Genomic DNA, 23,815 nt, shown 5'->3' with positions numbered 1-23,815 from the left:
CACCGATAGAGCCCACTGTACGAAGGGGCCTCATTTTGTTCCTGGCAGGCAGCATATGCCCTAACCCCGCCCCCACCCTAATCCTGACCATATGGAGCCTGTAAGGCTTAGTACCCCGGAAGGAACAACCAAAGGCACCTTTCTCTCATCGCGACTGTCAACAGTATCGGTTAATCTCCAGGGACAAAATAGCATATTATTTGTAGAGCATATAGCAGACGTTTTAAGCAGCAAGGCGCTGATAAATATCTCCTGTACTTTCCTGGAAATAAATTAAACGCAAATGCAGTTCGTTTTAGCTCCAAGGCGGTGCATGGCGCTAAAGATAACACTGCTGCAACAGTTATACTTTTAAAGAAGAACAGTGACGTAAAATTAATTTAAAAGAAACACTTTAGTTGCACATAATATTTGGCATACATGTTTCGTTTTGTAGAGTGGAGACGAAGGATATTTTTTTATTTTTTTTATAAATGTTTTTGAATCCCTTTCTATATTTGAACGACTTTTAAACCCGGAAGGACAATACGCAATCTGAACTGTTACGTATTCCGTGTCAACAACATGGTTGGGTGACAGTGAATACCGTTAGTCAATAACAGGACAAATCTAACGGGGACTAATCGCTAAAATGTTCACTTTCACGAAAGTTAAACTAGCTGTATTCGGGATAGGACGGCAGTGCGTTGCAGGACGGGCTCTCAATGGAGCGCGAGCTGCGTGCAGAGGATTCGCGTCCTCCTCGCCCGACGATGAATCCAGTACATGTGAGAATGAGCTCTATGACATTGTAATATCCGGCGGGGGAATGGTGGGCACCGCGATGGCATGTTCGCTGGGTGAGTGTCCATGACATGCTTTTGCTCCTCAGCCTCACTCTCCCAAGCTGTCAAACCTCCTAGTCGTAGTGAAGTCGTCACCCGTTTTCCCCCAAAATGAGTTCTTCGTTTGTTGATGAAAGTATTTAGATGGAGCCGAAGTGTGCAATTGTGGTTTTAGTGTAATGTACCTCTCACATACTGTAAGTAGTGTGTGATCAACGCACAGCTTGTTTGCATACAAATCTGAATTCTTAGAAATACGACAATAATATCAAGTTTCAAGTTTAATTGTCATTCCAGCCATTATACAAGTATACAGTGGAACGAAATGGCGATTTACGAGGTCTGCAGTGCACAATTACAGACAAAACAAGGCATACTTCACAAACACAATAAACAAGAGCTTAAGAAGAAACAAACACTATGAGCAATATAAATCTATATGTACATAAGTGTGTATACATATACACTGGCGGCCAAAAGTTTGGAATAATGTACAGATTTAGCTGTTTTGGAAGGAAATTGTTATTTTAATTAATCAAAGTGGCATTCAACTGATCACAAAGTATAGTCAGGACATTACTGATGTAAAAAACAGCACCATCACTATTTGAAAAAAGTCATTTTTGATCAAATCTAGACAGGCCCCATTTCCAGCAGCCATCACTCCAACACCTTATCCTTGAATAATCATGCTAAATTGCTAATTTGGTACTAGAAAATCACTTGCCATTATATCAGACACAGTTGAAAGCTATTTGGTTCGTTAAATGAAGCTTAACATTGTCTTTGTGTTTGTTTTTGAGTTGCCACAGTATGCAATTCACTGGCATGTCTTAAGGTCAATATTAGGCCAAAAATGGCGAAAGAAGAAACAGCTTTCTCTAGAAACTCATCAGTCAATCATTGTTTTGAGGAATGAAGGCTATACAATGCTTGAAACTGCCAAAAAACTGAAGATTTCATACAGAGGTGTACACTACAGTCTTCAAAGACAAAGGACAACTGGCTCTAACAAGAACAGAAAGAGATGTGGAAGGCCAGATGTACAACTAAACAAGAGGATAAGTACATCAGAGTCTCTAGTTTGAGAAATAGACACCTCACATGTCCTCAGCTGACAGCTTCATTGAATTCTACCCGCTCAACACCAGTTTCATGTACAACAGTAAAGAGAAGACTCAGGGGTGCAGGCCTTATGGGAAGAATTGCAAAGAAAAAGTCACTTTTGAAACAGAAAAACAAAAAGAAAAGGTTAGAGTGGGCAAAGAAGCACAGACATTGGACAACAGATAATTGGAAAAGAGATTTATGGATCTTTAACCCCATTGAGCTTTTGTGGGATCAGCTAGACTGTAAGGTGCGTGAGAAGTGTCCAACAAGACAGCCACATCTATGGCAAGTGCTACAGGAAGTGTGGGGTGAAATATCACCTGAGTATCTGGACAAACTGTCAGATAGAATGCCAAAGATCTGCAAAGCGGTCATTACTGCACGTGGAGGAATTTTTGATGAGAACTCTTTGAAGTAGTTTAAGTAGTTTTTTTTTTTTTTTTTTTTTTAAATGGTAATAGTCATTTTTCACATTATTAATGTCCTGACTATACATTGTGATCAGTTGAATGCCACTTTGGTGAATAAGAGTACCAATTTCTTTCCATAAGATTAAATCTGTACATTATTCCAAACTTTTGGCCGCCAGTGTATATACACGCAAAAAACTATCCTATACTGTAAAAACAATCCACACTCTCTAGACAATATACACTGAAACATAATAAATACAATGAAAGTAGAGGGGGAACACACAGTGTCCACTCAAATACTGATGGTGGCAGCAGCAGCATATGGTGTATATATACCAGTATATGATATTCAATAAAGTGTAAAGTGTTATGCAAAAGGCTGAAAGTAGTGCAAAATATTTCTTTCAGTTAAGTTTAAGTTCTTGTCCTGGAGGTGGTAGGAGGTGTCAGGGTGTTGAGGAGCCTGACAACCTGAAGGAAAAAGCTGTTGCGGAGTCTTTGTGTTTTGGCCTGTATGCTACGATATCTCTTTTGAGATGGCAGCAGGTCAAAGAGTCTGTGGGAGGGGTGGGAGAGGTCCACTGTGATGCTGTGGGCCTTGAGCAGACAGCGTTTTTGGTAAATGTCTGTTATGGATGGAGTTTTCACAATGCATTGCAGGGCCTTGCGGTCTGAAGCATTGCAGTTTCCAAACCAGGTGGTGTTGCAGGTTGTTAGAATGCTCTGAATGGTTCCTCTGTAGAACGTGATGAGGATGAGGATGAGGATGGGGATGGGGATGGGGGGGGAAGGTTTGCCTTCTTCAGTTGCCGTAGAAAGTGAAGATGCTGCTGTGCTTTCTTAGTGAGTGAAGAGGTGCTGAGGAACCAAGTCAGATTGTCTGTGATGTGCAGACCCAGAAACTTGGTGCTCCTTACTCTCTCCACAGGGGACCCATTGATGAGCAGAGGGGGTGGCTGGCATGTGATTTCCTCAAGTCAGTGATTATTTCCTTTGTTTTTTAAACATTCAGAGACAGATTGTTGTTCTCGCCCCAAACCATTAGACGCTTCACCTCATCTCTGTATGGTGATTCGTCATCATTGCTGATGAGCCCCACTACCATGGTATCATCTGCGAATTTGATGATGTGGTTTTGCTGTATATAGTAGTACAGTCATGGGTCAGCAGGATGAACAGCAGTGGGTTGAGCACGCAGCCTTGTGGGGCTCTGGTGCTCAGTGTGATGGTGCTGAACTGGTTGCTGCGTATCCGGACTGCCTGAGGTCTCCCAGTCAGGTAGTCCAGAATCCAGTTACAGAGGGAGATGCTGATGTTGAGTGTGCTCAGTTTCTCTGTAAGGTTCTGAGGGATGATCGTACTGAATGCTGAGCTAAAGTCTATGAACAGCATTCTGATATGACTGTTTTTCCGTTCCAGGTGTGTTGAGGCCAGATGCAAATCTATTGCAAATATACGTCCTCCAAAGACATCTCTTTTCTTTTAGGACTTGATCCAAATTTGGCAGGAAAGAAGATTCTTTTGCTGGAAACTGGCCGCAAAAAAGAGATGGACAGGGTACCAGAGACATACAGTACAAGGGTCAGCTCCATCAGCCCAGGCTCAGCAACACTTCTTAGTGGTACAATCTTATTTTAAAGCTTTTTTAATCTTTTTCTTTTTTTTTTTTTTTTTTAAAGCTTTCATATATGGTTTTTGGTTAAGTAAAGTTTGTTGTCTCACTAAACCTTTCAAGAACACATCCAAGTCATAATATACCCCAAAATCAAAAGGAAGTAATTATAAGAAATGAAAGAATTGATGAAAAATTTCTTTTTCATGGCAGTTAAAGGAATGGTCCAGGTTCAATACAAGTTAAGCTCAATTAACAGCATTTGTGGCATAATGTTGATTTCTACAAAAAAATTTTTTGTTTTGTCCCTTATTTATTTATACAAAAAAAAAAGAAGCAGCAAAAATTGCGGTTACAGTAAGGTACTTAAAGGGATAGTTCACCCAAAAATGAAAATTCTCTCATCATTTACACACCCTCATGCCATCCCAGATGTGTATGACTTTCTTTCTTCTGCTGAACAAAAACAAAGTGTGGGTGAGAAACAGATCAATATTGAATCCCTTTTTACTATAAATCTCCACTTTCCCTTTCACATTCTTCTTCTTTTGTTTTTGGCGATTCACGTTCTTTGTGCATATCGCTACCTACTGGGCAGGGAGGAGAAGTTATAGTAAAAAAAAGAACTTAAATATTGATCTGTTTCTCACCCACACATCATATCTCTATCACTTCTGAAGATATGGATTTAACCATTGGAGTCTTATGGATTACTTTTATGCTGCCTTTATGTGCTTTTGGAGCTTCAAAATTTAAATAAAATAAAATTTTATTAATTTTTTCAATATTTTCAGTATTGGGTGAACTATTCTTTTGCAATGGAAGTGAATGGGGCCAGTCCATGAACACTAAAATACACACTGTTTCAAAAGTATAGCCACTAGACAAACATTATATGTGTTAACATAATTTAATTGTGAAAAAATTGCTTACTAATTTACATTATACGTGTAAAGTTATGTCCAATATTACAACTTTGTTGCCATGATGAAGTCCTGTAAACCTATTGGATACTTATCTTTACACAGATATTCTTTTGAAACAATGTGTATTTTAGTGTTCATGGCCTGGCCCCTTTACTTCCATTGTAAGTGCCTCACTGTAATCGCTATATATATATATATATATATATTATTATTACTATTATTATTATTATTATTTTATTTTTTTTTATTTTTTTAATTAATGAGGGTCTTATTTTGAGGAATTTGCCGTAAGCATTGGCTGAAAAAGGCAGTTCATTTTTCACCATTGGCAGAAATGTTATACCCCTGTGTTTTAATGCTCTGTTTGCTCAAAATCCAAAATGAAAAAGTATAAAATGGGTTTGACCTTATCTGTACTTCTTCAAAAAACTTGGAAGATTTGATGCCAAGGTCAGTATAACACTGTCCTCTCGTCCTTTGCCTGGCTGCACTGTGTGCTGTTTTGAAACATATGCTTTTGAATGCCTCCACAACTTTCCCCAGAATGCATGTTTGCATTATGGACAATAAACATCTTTTAGAACCAACACTTTGGCCAATTTAGTGGCACAATCAAATCAAAAGTCTTGTGGTAAGGACAAGTACATCTGTTCCAATCAGATCTCTGAAATACAACGCTCTTTGTCATTAAGTCTATTTACAGCAATGTTTGTATATGAAAGACTCATCAGGAAGTAGGTCAGTAGGTAGTTTTCTCTCTCTCATGCACAGTAGGTCAGGGGTTGTGCTGGCATGTGCATTCTCTGTAATTCTTTTCATTACTATATACATTTATCTTGGCCCTGCTGTGTGGCATGTCCATATGTACTACTTATGTTGTCAAGTTTGGTCTAGAAACATCCTGAATTTGCAATAAAAAGTGGTTACATAAAATGGGAAATTATAGGCACACTTGTACTGTAGGAACAGTTTAATTTACAGTTTATAGGCAGGTTAAGGATGAATCCATTAAATTTAGTTTCTTTGTTCTGGCCTAATTTCATCCTTTTATGTTACAGGTCTTGGTGCATGGGACCATGTTGTCAATATGAGGTGCAAGCCGTATAATAAAATGCAGGTCAGTAAAATTAGCATGTTGTAATAGAATTACGATAAACATCTTGTGAAGTCTTTTGGTATTTTCTCAACCTTTACCAAAAAGGACAGTGGCGGTATCATGATACAATGATATACACAGTACGGATGGGCATTTTCGAGTTATTTTGTTGTTGAGTACTCTTAGCCAAAAACGAGTAATCCATTACTCGTAAATTAAAATGTAATTTCTTTTTTGTTTGTTTGATTTAAAACAAGTATGACACACACGTGAAATTTATTTTATTCAAAAACATTATCAAGAATGGTATCAGGTAACTTCAACAAACTATGCTTTTCTCTTGGGAAATTAAATTAATAATACGGATTAATAAAAATGAAATAGTAAAAAAATTATACAAATTTAAAAAACATTTGCACTCACCCGGAGCTTAAAAAAACAGAGAAACCAATGCTTACAGCATTAGGGTAATGCACATATATAAACACTGAGTCTACACAAAGGCTTTCACATTTTTATCATTTCACATGTTATTATTCAGGAAAACAATTGGTGAAAGTTGGATTTTTCTTAAATGCTCTCTGCCGGTGTTTAGAGATTTACCACACTCATACACATTATGCTGTGAAAAGCTTCCGAGTTTCTTGTACCGCTTCGCAATTTCAATCCTCTTCCATTGGTTTGCCTGACTTCAACAAGAAATTAATATCAATAGAATAGAATTCAATGAGAATCAAAATATTACAAGTATTGCTAGTGCTACACTATATAGGCTTTTCCTTCAAAAGCACAGACCCCATCATATCTTCTTCGATTATCCAACAGCTCAACGACACCAGTGTTGCCAGATTAGTTTGATGATTTCCAGCCCAATAATTGTTCAAAACCCACCCGAATGTATAAAATACCACCCAAATAGTGTATATGAAAATCAAGCACATTTAAACCATAATACCAAGGCATAGCCTTTACAACTTTAATGACACAATTAAGCAACAAAACAAAAAAGGAAGCCAAAAGGCATCAATGGCCTGGTCACTCTTTGGTGCAGTTTCTCCATTGGGTTACAAGAGCGTCAAATGTGAATGAGAAAAATGCCACAGATAAGTCTTAGCATTAATCACGACTTAATGGTCATTTAGTTAATGGTCATTGCTCAATTTTTGACATGTTCCTTTTAGGGATGTCAATTTTCAGACATTTTCATAATCGATCATCTTGGAAATTAATAATCAATTCATATATCACGGACACATTGTTTGATCAGCCAATCAGAATACTTTGATCATTTTGCACATTCTCATAGTGTAATAGTTGAAGCAGAACATTCAGGTTTAATGTCATGTTCAGATTCATAACAGTTGTCAGCTGAGGGCTATATTTTGCTACTGTTGTGTTTGACAACTGTGAGAAGGTGACGGTCTCAATGCTATCTGTGGAGGGCAATGTTTTGAAAAGAGGGGGTGTGTCTGTTTTAATGACACAGTCTCGTGTAAGTTCCAGAACAGCTAAAATCGGTTACAGCACCTTTAATGTGATAAACTACACCTAAGTCTACGCTGCTAGGAAACCTGTGTGAACTTGAGGGGAACTGACTTCACTCATACATCCGCTAAAAATGATCTTGGGACCAGTTGGTTAAAAGTAATTGCAAAAAGAAATAAAAAAAATGTGAATAAAATATGTAAATAAAGTAATCAGATATCACCCTTGATAAATCTCAGATCATGTAAAATTATTCTCCCACACTAAAGCAAAACACACTTGTGATCAACCACCAATGTAGCACAGTCATTTACTTACCTGCTCATTTTCCAGAGGGTGTAAAGCATCTCCATTACAAACAGCTGTGTCGTGTTATCTTACCATAAGCTGCCATTCATAAATTAATGCTACAAAACCACAACCTCAGGATACAAAGCATATGTTAAAGACACAGAACCTCAAACTTCTCAGTGCAAAGTGACAGTTAAGCTCGGTTTTGCTCTTGACCACAGAGCTTAGTGTTTATGTATTAGAGTCTGATTTAGCTGGATGACATAAATCAATGCGTCTCTTTCAATTTGGAATCTAACTCATGTGCCTGTCTACTAATTAAGAAGATTCATGTGAAAAGCAGGGAGAGAAGTTAAAAGCTGTGAAGAAGCTGTGGCCTTTTCACTTCCAAAATGAAATCCTGTGGTTTCTGCGCAAACTAAAATATGTCATCAGCGTGCACTTTATAGTGATATACCTCACCATTATACCTTTTCTGTACTCTTTCCATTTTTTTTTGTTCATGTGTGCATTTATGTCCAAGCAAGGAAAAAAATTGCAAAAGAACTAGCTAGGTTCCTTCTCACTCTCCAATTAAATTCAAGCGGTTAGAGGAAAGTGACTAAAACAGGTTTTGGGAAATGCCATGTAGCAGAAAAAGTGTTTTTAAAAGTGAGGAGGTTCCCTAAAGTGTTATCAGCTAGATTTCTTTCCAAAAGCGGTCTGAACCTTTTCTGGTATCTCAAAAATGGGTCATTTTGGCAAGACACTTTAATTTGGCAGTGACTGAACGTACATAGCAACTCCAAAACTTATCAACAGCAGTGTTTTTCCTATGTGTAAAATCCTCATAATTGTGGGTTGGTCATTTTAAAACTTCCACGTAACCATGTATCAAAAATTGCAAAACCACTACTATTAGTGGTTTTAGCATGGGCATATAACAAGTAGGATAGTATTTTTTGCATTATGTTGCTCATGGGTACAATTGTTTGTCCTGTTACAAGCAGAGGTGGGTAGAGCAGCCAAAAACTGTACTCAAGTAAAAGTACAATTACTTGAAAAAAATAATTACTCAAGTAGAAATAAAAGGATGTAAATAATTACTTGAGTAAGAGTAAACAAGTATCCAATTAAAAGAATACTCAAGTAGCGAGTAACTAGTTACTTTCATATGTAATGTAATGGACGTTTACTTTCTAATATTCCATTACAAAATACACATTTAACATGTATTATAGATTAATAATAATAATAATAATTTAATAATAATAATAATGATGATTATTATTATTTTAAATTCTTTCATCATTCACCCTCATGTTGTTCCAAAGTCTGTATGACTTTCTTTCTTCAATGCAACACGATTAAGGGGATGTCAGACAGAATGTTAGCCTTATAGTCACCAGTTACTTTAACTGCATGTTTTTTTTTCCTTCATATTTTAAAAGGGAATGGTGACTGAGACCGTCAGTCTCTAACATTCTGTCTAACATCTTTTGGGTTCCACAAAATACAGAAAGTCACACTGGTTTTGAACAAAATGAGGACGAGGAAATTATGACAATATTAATTTATGGCTGAACTATCACTTTAAGGATGCTTGTCAGATTTGGACAAATTAGAAGAGAAGTTTGGAAACCCGTTTCTAGTAATTATTATGGTCAGAAACATGAACAATATTCCACAGGCCCAATCATTTATATTGCTGAATAAAACAAAGCAAAATCATGCTTTAGTAATGGCTACATTCGCTATTTGACATCTTTCCTGTATGGATACTTAGTTCAATGTAGTTACAGTATTTTCAGTGTAGAAAGAATTTAGATCATTAGTTCTGAACAGTAAGGGTAAACTGCACCTTATCTCTGTATTGGGAAGCGTGTTAGGCTTATTTAAGTTCAGAGCTTGTTCTCTGTTGTCCATGAGAAAAACGCACCACGTCTGTCAAACGCAAAGTTGCTGTGCAGTGTGCATGCGCAGAAATGCGCTCCAGTAGTCACGTACCGCACCTGCATGCACGTGATGGGCAGAGCAAAAGGCATTTACACTTAACGCGGATGTTTACATGGGTTTATATACAGTAGGCACTGATACATTTCAGCACTGATAAAAAAAAAAATGTATACTTAGAATCTGAGGTCATAAGAGCCCATATAGTTACAGAATCACCCTGAAAATGACCATCACCACAACAAAGACAAGCTCACGTTATCACAATCGGCAAAACTCACCGCAATAAGTTTTCTTAGGTTGGAGCTGCAATTCTAATCTTGAAATATCCACTTGTCTTGGTGTAAAATGAAGGCATTGCGTGACAAAAGAAAGTGTTTGTTTTGAGCGCTTGCTGCTGCTGCAGTGGTGGACCCAAGTGACAATGTGCAAAAATGTAAAGTCCCATTCAAAAATCAATCAATAAATTACACATTTATTAAAACTTATTTAATAAAAAACAGTAATGTAATGAAAGGAACGTCGTCCATTTTAACGAAGTAAAAGTAAAAAACAAATTCATTCGAAATTTACTTGAGTAAGAGTAAAAAGTACCCACTATTAAACCTACTTAAAAGTAAATTTTCTCCAAAAATTTACCCAAGTAAATGTAGCATGTTACTACCCACCTCTGGTAACAAGTCATTTTAGGTTTTCAAAAAATAGCTGTGTCAATCACCAAGACATTTTTGTAATGTCAAATTAGCCATATTAACTTTAAAGTTGCAGTGCAACCAAAAACTTTCAAATGTCGAAACAGACAGCCAACAGAAAATTTAGCTTGACGGTAATGTTCGCATATTTGTTATTTACTTTTGGCTTAACCAGGGACTAAAAACAGTTCAAGGAATGAAAACGATAACCGAAAGCAAACTAAATTTTTAGCAAAACATGACCGAAAACCGGAACAAAGTGATTTTCAATTGTTCCAGAGTGAAAACGTTATTTTTAAATGCTGAAAACCGGTTATAATCTGTTAATTTTGTTCCAATAATTTTTTCATGAAACTAAAGGCCAAAAGGTTTATCACAGGATATTTTTGTTGCCTGAAAAAATAAAACATGTGCTTTGAACCTGAAGGAAAATGCTGCATCACACACTTCTTTGCCTAATTGTCCGTTGTGGATGTTGTATTCTGTGAATGAATACCTTTTTTTTTTTTTTTTTTTGACCTTTTTCTCCCAATTTGGAATGCCCAATTCCCAATGTGCTCTAAGTCCTCGTGGTCGCGTAGTGATTCGCCTCATTCCGGGTGGCGGAGGACGAATCCCAGTTGCCACCACCTCTGAGACCGTCAACCCGCGCATCTTATCACATGGCTTGTTGAACTTGTTGAGTGTGGAGGCTTCATGCCATCCACCGCGGCAACCACACCCAACTCACCACGCACCCCACCGAGAACAAACCACATTATAGCGACCACGAGGAGGTTATCCCATGTGACTCTACCCTCCCTAGCAACCGGCCAATTTGGTTGCTTAGGAGACCTGGCTGGAGTCACTCAGCATGCCCTGGTATTCTAACTAGCGAACTCCAGGGGTGGTAGCCAGTGTATTTTACCACTGAGCTACCCATGCCCCCAAACGAATACCTTTTTAACAAATATGTATAATTACTACATATACATGCACAGCTAATTCAGATACAAGAGAAACATTATTAGATGTAAAAAATTATTTTCTCAGTTGCTTCCAAGTCTTCACTCAATTATTGTTATATTTGCATTAATACGGATTTGATGCTGCCGGGTTTTGACTCAGAAGCAGATCTTTAATTAAAATTTTACTTAACTGTTAATTAACTGTATGCTTGTTACGATTTCGTAATAAATCGCTATTGTTTTTTGTTTATTTTAAAGCATGTGGCTTATTTTGAGCTTCTTTTCCAGACCTTTTCCAGACCTCTTGTGAGATCTGGCAATGCTGAAATTGGTATTTCACCCACCCCTTAGCGCAGAGTACTGTAATTTTAAAATGAACGTTATTAACCATTCTTTAATTTTGTTCTAACCGGTAACCATTTGGAAAGGAGGCTGCAGAACTTTAGAACTGGAACGAAAAAAATACAGTTTTTGCTCAGAACAAACCGAAATGAAAAACATTTTGTTTTTAGTCCCTGGGCTTAACTATAAAAACAAGCATAAATCACCACAAAGAATGGCATTTCTCCCTCACCCCAGTGCATTTACAAAGTCAACCGTGCAACCTCAAGAGCAGTTGGTGGCTTTTGCCGAACCTAGTTTGATGTTTGGTTAGAGTATCTGGCAAAACTCTTTGCTCAGTAGAACAGCTTTGATGTGTTCAAGTTTAGTGAGGCACGTGCTCTTTTGGAAATCCATAAATAGAGCTTGAGCGGTGACTTAAGGATAGAGTTGTAAACCACAGCAATAATTTGTCCCTTTCCTTTAGGTTTGGGATGCTTGTTCAGATGCCCTGATTACATTTGATAAGGAGAATCTGCAGGATGAGATGGCTTACATCGTTGAGAACGATGTCATTTTGGCCTCCCTTACTAAACAGCTGCAGACCCTCTCTGGTAAAGGACACACTTTAATGTTTGATGTATGGATTAATTTATCATTAAATGACATTTGATTTGCTGCTGCTTTTGCTTTGCTCTTCCCAGCAGTGGACTGTACACTCGAGCACTGAGCGGACACTCAGCTAATTAGTTTTAGGGATGGCTTGGCAAATGATGTCACCACAAGCCATTCCTTCCAGTCTTGGCGTTATGTTTATTTGTACTCGCTCTTTTTGAACATCTTTCTTCCCCCTTTTTTAAAGATTCCACTTCTTTGGATGCATCCATGTTTTTCCTGCTATTTCGATCATCCGGCACATTACTTTTGGTGGGAGTTAGAAGCCCCACGAGAATGCCACCCTGTTCGGACACGTGCAGTGGTCTATTGACCCATTTAAGAAAACCACATTCCTTTCTAGCTGAACCTTCTCACTCGGGGTGCACAAGCCCGGACAGTGTTTTACTTTAACATTTTGTTGTTGTAATTAACTAAAGCGTTCCAAGGCTCTGCATTTGAAATCTTGTCTTTTCCAAGCCATGCTCTGTAAAAGTGCATATTTTTTTAAAACAGGCATTTTTAAAACATCTTGCGTTTAACAGATGTGTGGTAGCACGTGCATATTCACGTGTGCTTTAGGCTTTAACAGGTTTTTCTTTCTTTGGACCTTCTGCCTCTATTTCTGCCGAAGGACAAGACGAAAAGAACATGCACATAACGCACATGCATCAGCTAGCTACTCTGCTTTCCAATCAGCAGAAGAAGCCAATATTCAAGTCTCACCCTTCTTCAAGTACTAGTGTTCAATTTTGTGGACAGAATGGTCTCCAAGTCTGCAAACGTAGGCGTAATTCCGGATCTTTTCATTTGCTAGATGACTGACCGCCAGTGATTCTAAGAAAAGTGGGTTTTCTACTTGCTTCACTTTCTTTCTCTGTTGTGTGTAGGGTACTGGCATCTCGTCATATGTATTGCATGGTTTGCTTGTAGATAAACAGTATTAGTCAGACCTGGGAGGCTTGCCAAAGCCGTTAAGAGAATTGTCAATGTTAGCAGGCCTCAACCAGAGAAAGGGAAACAGCTTGTGTTTTACTCGGTGGTTTGGAGATCCTTAATTTTGGACTTTATCACAGGCCAAGAAGAACTGCTTTTGTTCCTTGATTTTAACAAAATTTGTCTGTAATGTGATTATTATCTGTCATTCCTCAACCAGACCATGTTGAAGTGCAGTACCGAACAAAAGTGGTGAAATATACCTGGCCCAGGCCATACCATGTTGCTGAGTCCATCCCTTGGGTTCAGGTGACACTAGCTAATGGAAAGACTCTCCACACCAAACTTTTAGTAAGTAGAATGTATTTGGTGCGTCATTCTGTAATGCTTACAATGCAGCTCAAACGAGGAGTCCACTAAAACCTAAAGGGACTCTTTCAGATTGGAGCTGATGGGCCGAACTCAATGGTGCGGAGAGAGTCCGGCATCCCCACTGTTCAATGGAATTACGACCAATCAGCTGTTGTCGCCGTTTTGCATTTATCTGAGGTATGATGATCCTGATGACCAAGTTCACATGATACTGCCTCTTATTGTGAGTTCTTGTTAAAGTCAACATGAAATCCAAATTGATCCCATTTACTTTCTTTATACACATTCCTGGTTTTATTGCGCATGATTCATCATTGCACATTATTCTAAAGAAAACAAAAAGTTGTATTTTTGTAATCTTTTATCAAAATGTATTAACTTGCTCTGACTGTGAAATTACTTTACTGCTAACCAATAGCCAAATAGCAGTTTGGCATTGTTTTATGCTACTGTTGTAGGTAATGCATCTTTTTAAACATCTTGCCAATAGTTAAACAATAATTTAATACTGGTTAACGTTAATGTAATAAAGCAGCATCGACCTACCGTTCAAAAAGCCGCCTCAAAAGTAAAATGTTTTCATGATCCAATCAATTCTCAATTGATAAATCAAGTCCCACCCAATGCTTTTTTTTTTTTTTTCATATACTCTGAAAGACATTATGGAGAACATTATGGAAGTAAAATGGCTCACAAATGCCATTTCAGTGCTTTGATTTTGTTAACTTGCATTTTTGTTTTTTTTAGCCCACAGAAAATAACGTGGCCTGGCAGAGGTTCCTCCCAACTGGACCCATTGCAATGCTTCCTGTGAGCTGACCTTCAGTGTTGTAAATTATGTCATCTTTTTCTTAATTTTATTTAAGACTTATTGTGATATCGCTTAGTGGTCAAATGGAAAATGCATGTGTTTGTAATGGTACTCAAAGCCAGACTTGTTTATGTGTCTGCTGTACAGTTGTCGGACACTGAGAGCTCACTGGTCTGGTCAACCAGTCAACAGCATGCTGAAGAACTTCTACTGCTGGATGAGGAGAGCTTTGTGGATGCCATTAACTCTGCGTTTGTGAGTAAACACTAAGACTGTTTCCACACTTCTGGTCCTTGTTCTTTAAGCATGGGCTATGGGCAACTACACACATTTATAGTGCTGTGATGTCACATTGGTTCTCTTTCAATAATAACTGCATACAAGTTGCGCAGAAAAAGTGCTCACGCAAAATTTCCGCCAGATTCACAGCAGCTGCTAAATTCTTTCTCACTTTCATTCTAATGTTAGTGAATGTTGATTATTCTAAATGAGGGAGTGTGTCCACTGTTAGTAATTTGCATAAAACACACCCAAACTGTCCCTATATACAGTAGCGGTTTTAACCACCATGCTAACCACGCAATTGCATGGGGCCCCGGACGTTGGGGCCCCTCCGCCCCGGGTAGGAAAGCTCCGCAAAAACCGCTTGAGGGGTGACATGTTGTTCTGAGTACATGCACGGATACGCTGTTGTCTGCTGTCTCAGAGTCGTTCACGAAATCCGCTGGATTCGGGTCAGTAGGACTTTGGTTTCGGGTTTGTAATTTATTAAAAAATATACAGGCCTTCCATACTTGTTTCGCCAACGCGCTTTCACTCACACAGATATGCACGAACAGATGAGTTAGGTGCCGTTCACACCGAAAGTGTTTTTGTGTGCTGGACGAACGTCCTTGACTTCTGCACCGTGTCTCGCCATTTCTTCAGTGTCTCACACAGGACTGGCACATTTTTAGACTCTTTTTAACTTTTGTCAAGTTAAAAAGAACTTCAGGTTATAAAATGACATGTTGAGACACCTGCGTTCTGTTTCAGTCTTTGTGCTGTGTCTAGATTGTTTTTAGCGCAGGTGTCACAAATATTTAACGTTCTGAACAAGTTCAGGTTGCAAAGAGGTGACTGTTACAATGTTTAACTTTATTCCAGATTGTTCTGCATCAAGCAAAGTTTCAGCGTTTGATAAACGGCAATGTTTTATTCCTTCTGCTGTAGTGTGCTGAGGGGGCCACCGTGCCTTGTATGTTTACTGTTACAGTTACGAATGTTGCCTACAATACTTACATAAAATACAGCCTTTTGCAACATGGTGAACAATACACTGCAGCATAAGAATATAAGCTCCAGGTGAAAGTAAAGACAAAAATACATTACTATTGTATACAAGTCATCAAAGTAATAATAATAATACTGTATCATATTATAATGACAAACTGGACAACAATAAATAATTGTTACTTAATAATATATACTGTAACAACGGAATTCCAAAATGTTGCTGGGTGAAGTAGTTTTGCACACCCTGTTCACTTTTGTAAAAATATATGTAGGTAAATATTGCTTTTTTTTATCACTGTATTGTGGAAAAACTGGATAACATGCATTAATTATCTTTAACTAGATTTTTATTTCATTAAACATTTTGAATGTACTTGGCTACAACGGCTGATAGGATGAATTTAAAATTATGATCTAAAATCAATTTTATGTCATTTTGTTTGCAAAATATTTAGAAATGGGGCCCCAAGTTGGTCGGTTGCTTGGGGCCTCAGAAATCGTAAACCCGCCCATGCCTATATAAGGGCTTTTCCCACAACTTCCACCTCTACAGCCTTTCGTCACTCTTTGCAGTTATCCTTGCACTCTCTAAAAATGCGATCTCGCCTGACAAGATCTTTGAGTAAAGGGAAGTTTACTGTTCTCAAAACCACTTGAAACACTATAAACACTTTTTATGTAGTCCTAGACTTCACGTAATTGGCTGCATTTTAATGAAGAACCCAGATCAGGCTGTAACGGACATCATTTTTGTTTCTCTTAAATATGTGAGGACTTATTGTGGGGTCATTTAGTTATTCAATTCCTAATGATAATATTGTTGTATATAATATAATAATTTGGGCTGTCAATCTAATTTAATCAAATTAATTACATGATGTGCCAATTAATTAATCCAATTAATCGCATATATAAATATTTGCTAAGAAAGCCCCTCAAATAACAATAATTCTTTATATAATTAATAAATAATTATAAATAGTTATATTTAAATAATTGTAAATATTATATATATTATAAAAATAATAATGCAGGTAATTAAAATGAATTACACAATTGCAGCAGACGTAAAGCATTGATAAACAATACAAAAAGTGGCTTTCGAAGGCAACATATTGTTTATTTCCATATTCCTAAACATAAGCCTATCATTGGCCTACAGTCCACAGCAATCCATTTTGCAATTGAATTTGTCAATCTGTCAGAGATAGATGTATTATAAGGACACTAAGCGTCAGTGTACACATGCATCAGACAGACGCTTTGGGATGTCTCACTTTGGTTGTGTTGCGTCATAAACATTGCATTTTTAGGCTGCTGTGTCACGTTAAATGTACCTTGAAACTTAGGTAAACACATTTCGAGATCACTACATTCAAAATTGCGCTTTGTGTTTGAAAGCAAAAGCACGTCCTCATCTTGTGCTGTCGCTAGGTTAAGCAAGCCTGTGGCTGGTTTGGTCTCTGTAGAGCTGAGCATTGCCTATACAGCTGGAGTTCCGCTTACTTCCCCCTTCTGTAAACAGGTGGTACTTCAAGCTTGAATTGCTCAGATAGTAGGAATTTTCTATATTATGTCCGGAGACATTAATTGTGTTAACTTTTTTAAAGCATTATTTTTGTATATAATTAATCGCACTGAATAATTAATTATAATAACATAATAATACTGATGAATCGCGATTTCTGCGTGAAGATGTTAGGTTTTACTGACAAGTACGTGCGCATACACGATTATTAAATGATCTGTTAGCATATCATTATGTAAGTAGAACAGTTCATATTATTGTGTAAGTAGAATATCATAAAGCATTAATTTTTGATTGAAATATCATATTTTTGCCCTGATGTCCCTTCATTTCGACTGAGTGGCCTCATACTGACCCTCACACCCTTTTTTCTTTTAGTTTGCATTTCCGTCAAAGAAACCCCTCTTTTCCCAAGCTGGCTATTTTTACTGGCCTTACTGGTCACAGGCCTTTGCATATGAGTCACGCTTGCCATGAAAAATGGTTTACTAATTAAACCCAAGGTTTGCCAGTGTTGGTCATTACTCTATGGAATGTTTTTTCTGCAGACCAAAGGCAAATTTGTGGCCTGGTCAGCGTTTTACTTTAATTAGGTATGCTTATTGCATTTCTGCTTAAATACCCTTTCTTTCTCAAAGGCTTAAGTGTATTAAGTGGATAAAGGAAGATGGTATTCTATATCCCCAGTTTCATTTAAAAAAGAAAATGGGCTAAATTTCTATTAAAATTAGTTTATTAGTTTACCCCCCCCCCCATATAGATATATAATGTTTTTTCATAATTACTCAAAATGGTTGAAATCAAACCTGTATGATTAATTTCATGAAACACAAAACGAGGACATTTGAAGAATGTTCACGCAGCTCTTTCCCATACAGTCAAAGCAGCAGTGACCAGTGTTTGTCAGGCTCCAAAAGAAAAGTGCGAAAAGAATGGAAAATAGTGCACGAGTCATATGGGCTACTTATTATTGTGCTTTTGGTAGCTTTACAGCCTTTGGTCACTGCTTCTTGCAGTGAAGGGCTGCATGACATATATCGCATTTATCAATATTTTTTGACATTTTCATAATCGTCATGGAAATTAACGATCAATTAATCGATTAATCGTTAACGTTAATACTGCAAAACGCACGTGGAGGACTCCAAATAATATGTGCATGTAGCCTACTGCTTAAATATAATCTAAATTAATACACTTAAGAAATACAAGTATTGGCATTTCCTCTTAAAATTCCTCTTATTTTTTGTTCAGTGTATTTGAATACATTAAGGCTATGTTTTGTACAAATTTGTGAGTTGTTTACTGTTAATGAATTACTGTTACAAGATACAAATTTGAAATCGTTAAAACTTCACGTTGTGGATCATGGGATATTTTGGACCTCAGGAAGCATTTTTAAAAAAATTATTACGTCAAATCATAACACAGTAGCCTACATAACATACCATCACTGGTGCTGGTGAGATGTCAGCTGAGGTTGGGATGAAACAAGGAGACCCAGCAGATCAGCATGCTTGTTATGTTGAACACACAGCGAATCACAGTGTAGGCAGCAAACATAATGTTTATTTATAGAAATACTCTCACACTGATTGTCATGTCTAGAAGGGATCCCTTTTTCGTCAATCTCACGAGATACCTCAGATTATACACGGCGTTTGAAGTCGCACAGCAACAACAAGTGCTAATAAAAGATTATTTTAAATTGTCTGTTTGATAAATAGTCATTTCTGATGATCAATTCAAGCTCTAAAATAAATATTTCACATAATAAATTTGATAACTTCATCTCTATTTGTGCTACTGTCGGTCATGAGCTATTGTAAGTCAGTGAAGTACATCAATCAGCGACGGTAGTAGGAGTCCATCTGGGTGGTCTAGTGTTAACTAATTTGCCCCATGCATAAGAGGCTTAGGGTTCTAATCCACCCATAGGCAATTTTATATTTTAATTAACAAAGTTTGCATCCGCACCTCAGTGAATGTATATCTTGAGTAAGGACACATTTGTTTGCATTTTTCTATGGGAATCGACTGGAAAAGAGCGCAAGCCCGGGTAACTCGCAGCAACGAGGAGCGCTTGCCACCCATTCTCCAACAACTTATTGCCTACAGCGTTTTTCCTCCATATCATCCAGCCCTATTTCAGTGGATGGTAAAGAGCTGAATTCTTCAAAATATGTCCTTTCATGTTCCACATAAAGAAAGTCATACGGGTTTGGAATGACATGGGGGTGAGTAAATGATGAAATAATTTAACAGGCCTCTCCACTTATGTCTTTTTTTATTTCTACTTTGGCTGTCTTTCCATCCACTTTGAACTTAACAACTCTATTATGTGTAGTTTCTTGCCATCAACACCATCTGTTCAGTCGTCTGTTGCCATCAACACCTCTGTTCAGTTCTCCTTGTTTTGCTTTTTCTTTAGTGGAGTAATGAGAACCATTCTGAGCTGGTGGAGACTGCCGGCTCTTTGTTCCGGACTGCCCTGTCTGTCCTCATGCCCGACAGCGGCTCTGCACGTCAGCTTCCACCTAGTGTGTCAGGAATTGGCCCAAAGAGCCGGGTCATGTTTCCGCTGGGTATGGGTCATGCCACAGAGTACATCCGCCACAGAGTGGCCCTTATTGGGTAGGTCTAGAAAGGGTCTATAATGAACTTAGTGTATAAACCAGTTTTTGGTTTTGTGAATATTTATCATTAAGAATTTACTATTGTTTTTCCATATGTCAGTAAGTAAAGATGTTTATGTATGTATAAAGGAGAAATCTCTCAATATGCTAAATTTATAGTGCAGCCATAATGTTTTGTGGTTTTCTGAGACTTAAAAATCCACTGAAGGAATGAGGATGTATTTAGGTTTGTTTTTCTTGGAGATATTGCAGTGGATCTAAGGTAAAATAGAATCCATATGGAGGAAATTTCACCAGGTTTGGTCGGTTTATTGAAATATGGCTCCGGACTCAAGGTTTCCTCTCTTTGTTTTCTGATCTTTCTCATTTCAGAGATGCTGCACACAGAGTCCATCCGTTAGCAGGCCAAGGTGCCAACCTAGGCTTTGGCGATGTGGCCTGTCTCACGCAAGTTCTTAGCCAAGCAGCATTTAATGGGAAAGACCTTGGTAAGCATTCCAAAATCAAGAGCAGTTAAACTGAATGAATCCATACATCAGATGTGTTGTCTTGTAAGCACATTTTTAAATATAGACTTCAAATATTTTCATTTAATAAGCATAAGCAAATTGTATTTTGTCACAGCTTTATGGATGGGGTGAATATTTAAGCTAATACTTGGAATAATGTGGGTAATCAAATGTTGACTAGAGGATAATATTCAGACATTCACATATAAGCCATATTGTGAAGAACCACCTCACGTTGAAGAAACTTGACAAGAAACTTGAAGGATCCTCAATTTTTCTTCACTGTAGTGAGGTCTTATTTCATACCTGAGGTACCGGGCTTGTGGTTCTTTAGATCTCATTGAAGCCACCTTTGATTTTTCGTGACATGTTTTCCATTTCCCTAACCACGTCTAACTGGGTTTATCTTTATTATAAAAATAACCATATACAGTATACAATGTTTTTGACTGTCACTCCCTGCCAAGAACTGCCCAAACATGTTTTTGTAACCACAAATGGAAATTCTATTATTATGAATTGTTGACATCAGTTTAGTAGAAAATCCAATCTAGTAAAAAAGAGAAATATCTGATAATTTTCCTATGCAGTGGACATTGTATTTTTTGTAGCCTACACAGAATCTGCACACTTTTTGCATTTTCTACACTGATTTGGGGGAAATCTGTAGAATTTTGTGGAATGGATAAGCATGGTAAAATGTAAAACAGAACTGAGACTATTACACTCACATTGGCAGCTGAAAGCATTTTCAGATTAACCAAAATATTCAGTAGATGAAACTGCAAGCAATGGGGGATTTGGAGAACTTGATGAGTGTTCATTGTCTTGATAAGACAATACAAAAAGTGGCTTTAGAAGGCAATATATTGTTTATTTCCATATTCCTAAACATAAGCCTATCATTAGCCTACAATCCACAGCAATCCATTTTGCAATTGAATTTGTCAATCTGTCTGAGATAGATGTATTATAAGGACACTAAGCGTCAGTGTACTCATGCGTCAGACAGACACTTTGGGATGTCTCACTTTGGTTGTGTTGCATTATAAACATTGCATTTTTAGGCTGCCGTGTCATGTTAAATGTACCTTGAAACTGCCATTGCCGTTGCTTTCTCTGCAGGCATAGATTCTGTACAGGCCTTGCAACAAGTTCCAAAAGCATTGTAAATAGGTTAGATCACAAAGGGCAGCTCTTTAAAGAAAATAACGATGCATTGGAAATGTACTTTAAATCCATCTAGTTTAACCGTTTGCTCTTTAAACTCTAGGAGCCATGCAGCACCTGTTGGAGTATGAGACTGAGCGCCAACGACACAATCTTCCCATGATGGCAGCCATTGACCTCATGAAGAGGCTCTACTCAACTAATGCTGCACCTATGGTTCTGCTTCGAACCCTTGGCCTTCAAGCTACAAATGCACTGCCACCTCTTAAAGTACTTATCACATCTCTTCTCCCCTTCTGCTTTTTAGCTGCTACTCTTGTGGATTTTTTTTTGAATTCCTTTATTTCAAATTAGTTTTACTTGCTTTTACTTTTTGTAAGTGATCAGACTAGCGATATTTGCCTCGCAGACAATAAAGCAGGCGATAAAGCTACCTTAGACTTACATTGAAAGAGGGATCAGTGCCATATCTAGGAAGTAAAATATCATATACACTTGGAGGTGGGCTCTTTTGACATGGGCCAGTTAGCAACCACTCAGAATAGCCTAGCAACTGCATAACAACATGCCTAAAAACCATTCGGAACACCTTAGCAACTGCATGACATTGGCAACCACACTCAACACCTTACACCCTGTCTAAACGACGTGCTGCAATGGATGCTTCCAGTGTAGACATCATCATTGATCATAATGGGTTCCATTGCTTTTGACGCGATGTGTCACTCGCGTCTGGTGTAGACAGGGTGTTAGCAGCGTGGTGGCTCTGTTTTGCATAAGCAAGCACCGCACACATTTTCTTAGAGAATGTAAAAATGTAGTTTTATTTGCCGCTCTGAAATTATTGACTTGTTCATTTTGTTCCCTTACTCAACCATATGTCCTTCCGATGCATCATGTTCTTTTCCTCAGCTCAATAGCAGTCCTCTTGTGTACTCCTTCCTCCCTGTCATCCATGCCTTCCTCTTCTCTCTGTTCTACTTCCAGCTTCCCTTAACCTTCTTTCACCTCTCCAACTTTTGCTCCCTCTTTCACTCTTCAACCCCATCCCCCCATCTTGTCCTCTGATTACATGCCTTTCTACTCTTATCCGTGCCTGTAATTTACATGGTCAGGAGCTACTACTATGGCTATGTTTAGCCCTAAATTTACTGTTACCGAAAGTGTGTGGGTGGGGTTGTAGGGCTGCCCATGGTGGTGTTGGCTTGTGTTTTCACACTCCTTTTATTACAGGCCACTCTTATGAAATGGCTCCATTCCTTTACTAAGCGATTCTGACCAGAGGGCCCATAACTAAAAAGGGTTTTCACTGTCTTCATAGCCTGGAGGAATATCTCCTACATTCCATTTCTATTATAGATGGTCTTGTGTGCATTGTTTAGATATAAGAAAACTACAAGGAGAGCTAATGTCACCCTTCATGATGAAATCTTAGAAAATCACTGTTTATGAATGGCTTATGAATGTTGTTCACCAGCCATACTCAAATTTAGTTATATTTTGTCTTGTATCAACAGGAGCAGATAATGGCCTATGCTAGCAAATGAAGACTAGCTGCACACTGGATGTTTGCAGGATCTCTAAAGACATGTCAAAACTTTGGTCATGCAATGTAAAAGTGTAAATTAATAAATATTTTATCCCTTAGTCTACACTGGCTGTCTTTTCTATGCCTTTGCTTTTAAATACCCATATAAAAAGTTATACAAGATATAATACAATTTGATTTGTATGTTCTGTCATATATTTCATTTATTGTAGGCTTCATCCTATGAAAGCTGCCCATTTCAAGGCATGTAACCTGTAAAAGATAAATACAGACCTGTATGATTTGTATGTAACTATTATAAGAAAAATGTATGCATTGTAATGTGAATGAAAATATATTTTCCTGTATGTTTATAGGAAACTTCTACCTATACAGTACTTGCCTTTGCATAATGTTTGGCCAAATATATAAACCTACTACTATGAATTGTGTATTTATCACCAAATACATTTCAGGTAGAACATTGTATCTTATTAATCTTTCCGAATGAGTAGTCTATCTTGAATATAAGAACTGAGACCTCAATTGATTTTTCAGGAGTACGAAATTTGGCCTGTTCTGGAAAATTGTCTACTGACATGTTTGTTTTTCAAAGCTGCATTTTCTAATCTTAAAGAGAGAAAAAATATATCGTCGCTTTGAAGGAGGTTTATTCGTGAATTAATCCAGTCAGGATTTTAAACTATTTTATACAGATGTGAGGCAAATAAAATAAAATCAGCCCAT

At 37.6% G+C, this 23,815-nt stretch overlaps 1 protein-coding gene across 3 annotated transcripts; it reads left to right on the top strand.

The window, feature by feature from the left end:
• Positions 1–402: 402 nt before the first annotated feature.
• On the top strand, positions 403–23,555 carry coq6 (coenzyme Q6 monooxygenase). 3 transcript variants are annotated; one of them, XM_051722355.1, is made up of 12 exons: positions 407–839; positions 3,834–3,968; positions 5,944–6,002; positions 12,137–12,263; positions 13,460–13,590; positions 13,681–13,788; positions 14,359–14,421; positions 14,570–14,677; positions 19,657–19,859; positions 20,234–20,349; positions 21,644–21,810; positions 23,058–23,555. In XM_051722355.1, exons 1-12 carry the CDS (start codon positions 632–634, stop codon positions 23,085–23,087), a joined length of 1,455 nt encoding a protein of 484 aa, XP_051578315.1. In that variant the 5' UTR covers positions 407–631; the 3' UTR covers positions 23,088–23,555. The 3 variants fall into 3 exon arrangements, with proteins under 3 accessions (XP_051578316.1, XP_051578315.1, XP_051578317.1); XM_051722357.1 differs by having other exon boundaries at positions 692–839; positions 3,767–3,968; XM_051722356.1 differs by lacking the exon at positions 3,834–3,968 and having other exon boundaries at positions 403–839.
• The last annotated feature ends 260 nt before the right edge of the window (positions 23,556–23,815 follow it).

The sequence above is a fragment of the Myxocyprinus asiaticus genome, chromosome 17 (genome assembly GCF_019703515.2).
Source record: "Myxocyprinus asiaticus isolate MX2 ecotype Aquarium Trade chromosome 17, UBuf_Myxa_2, whole genome shotgun sequence".
Lineage (NCBI taxonomy): Eukaryota > Metazoa > Chordata > Actinopteri > Cypriniformes > Catostomidae > Myxocyprinus > Myxocyprinus asiaticus.
The sequence above is the reverse complement of the archived record's forward strand: the minus strand, read 5'-3'. Positions and strand labels throughout refer to the sequence as shown.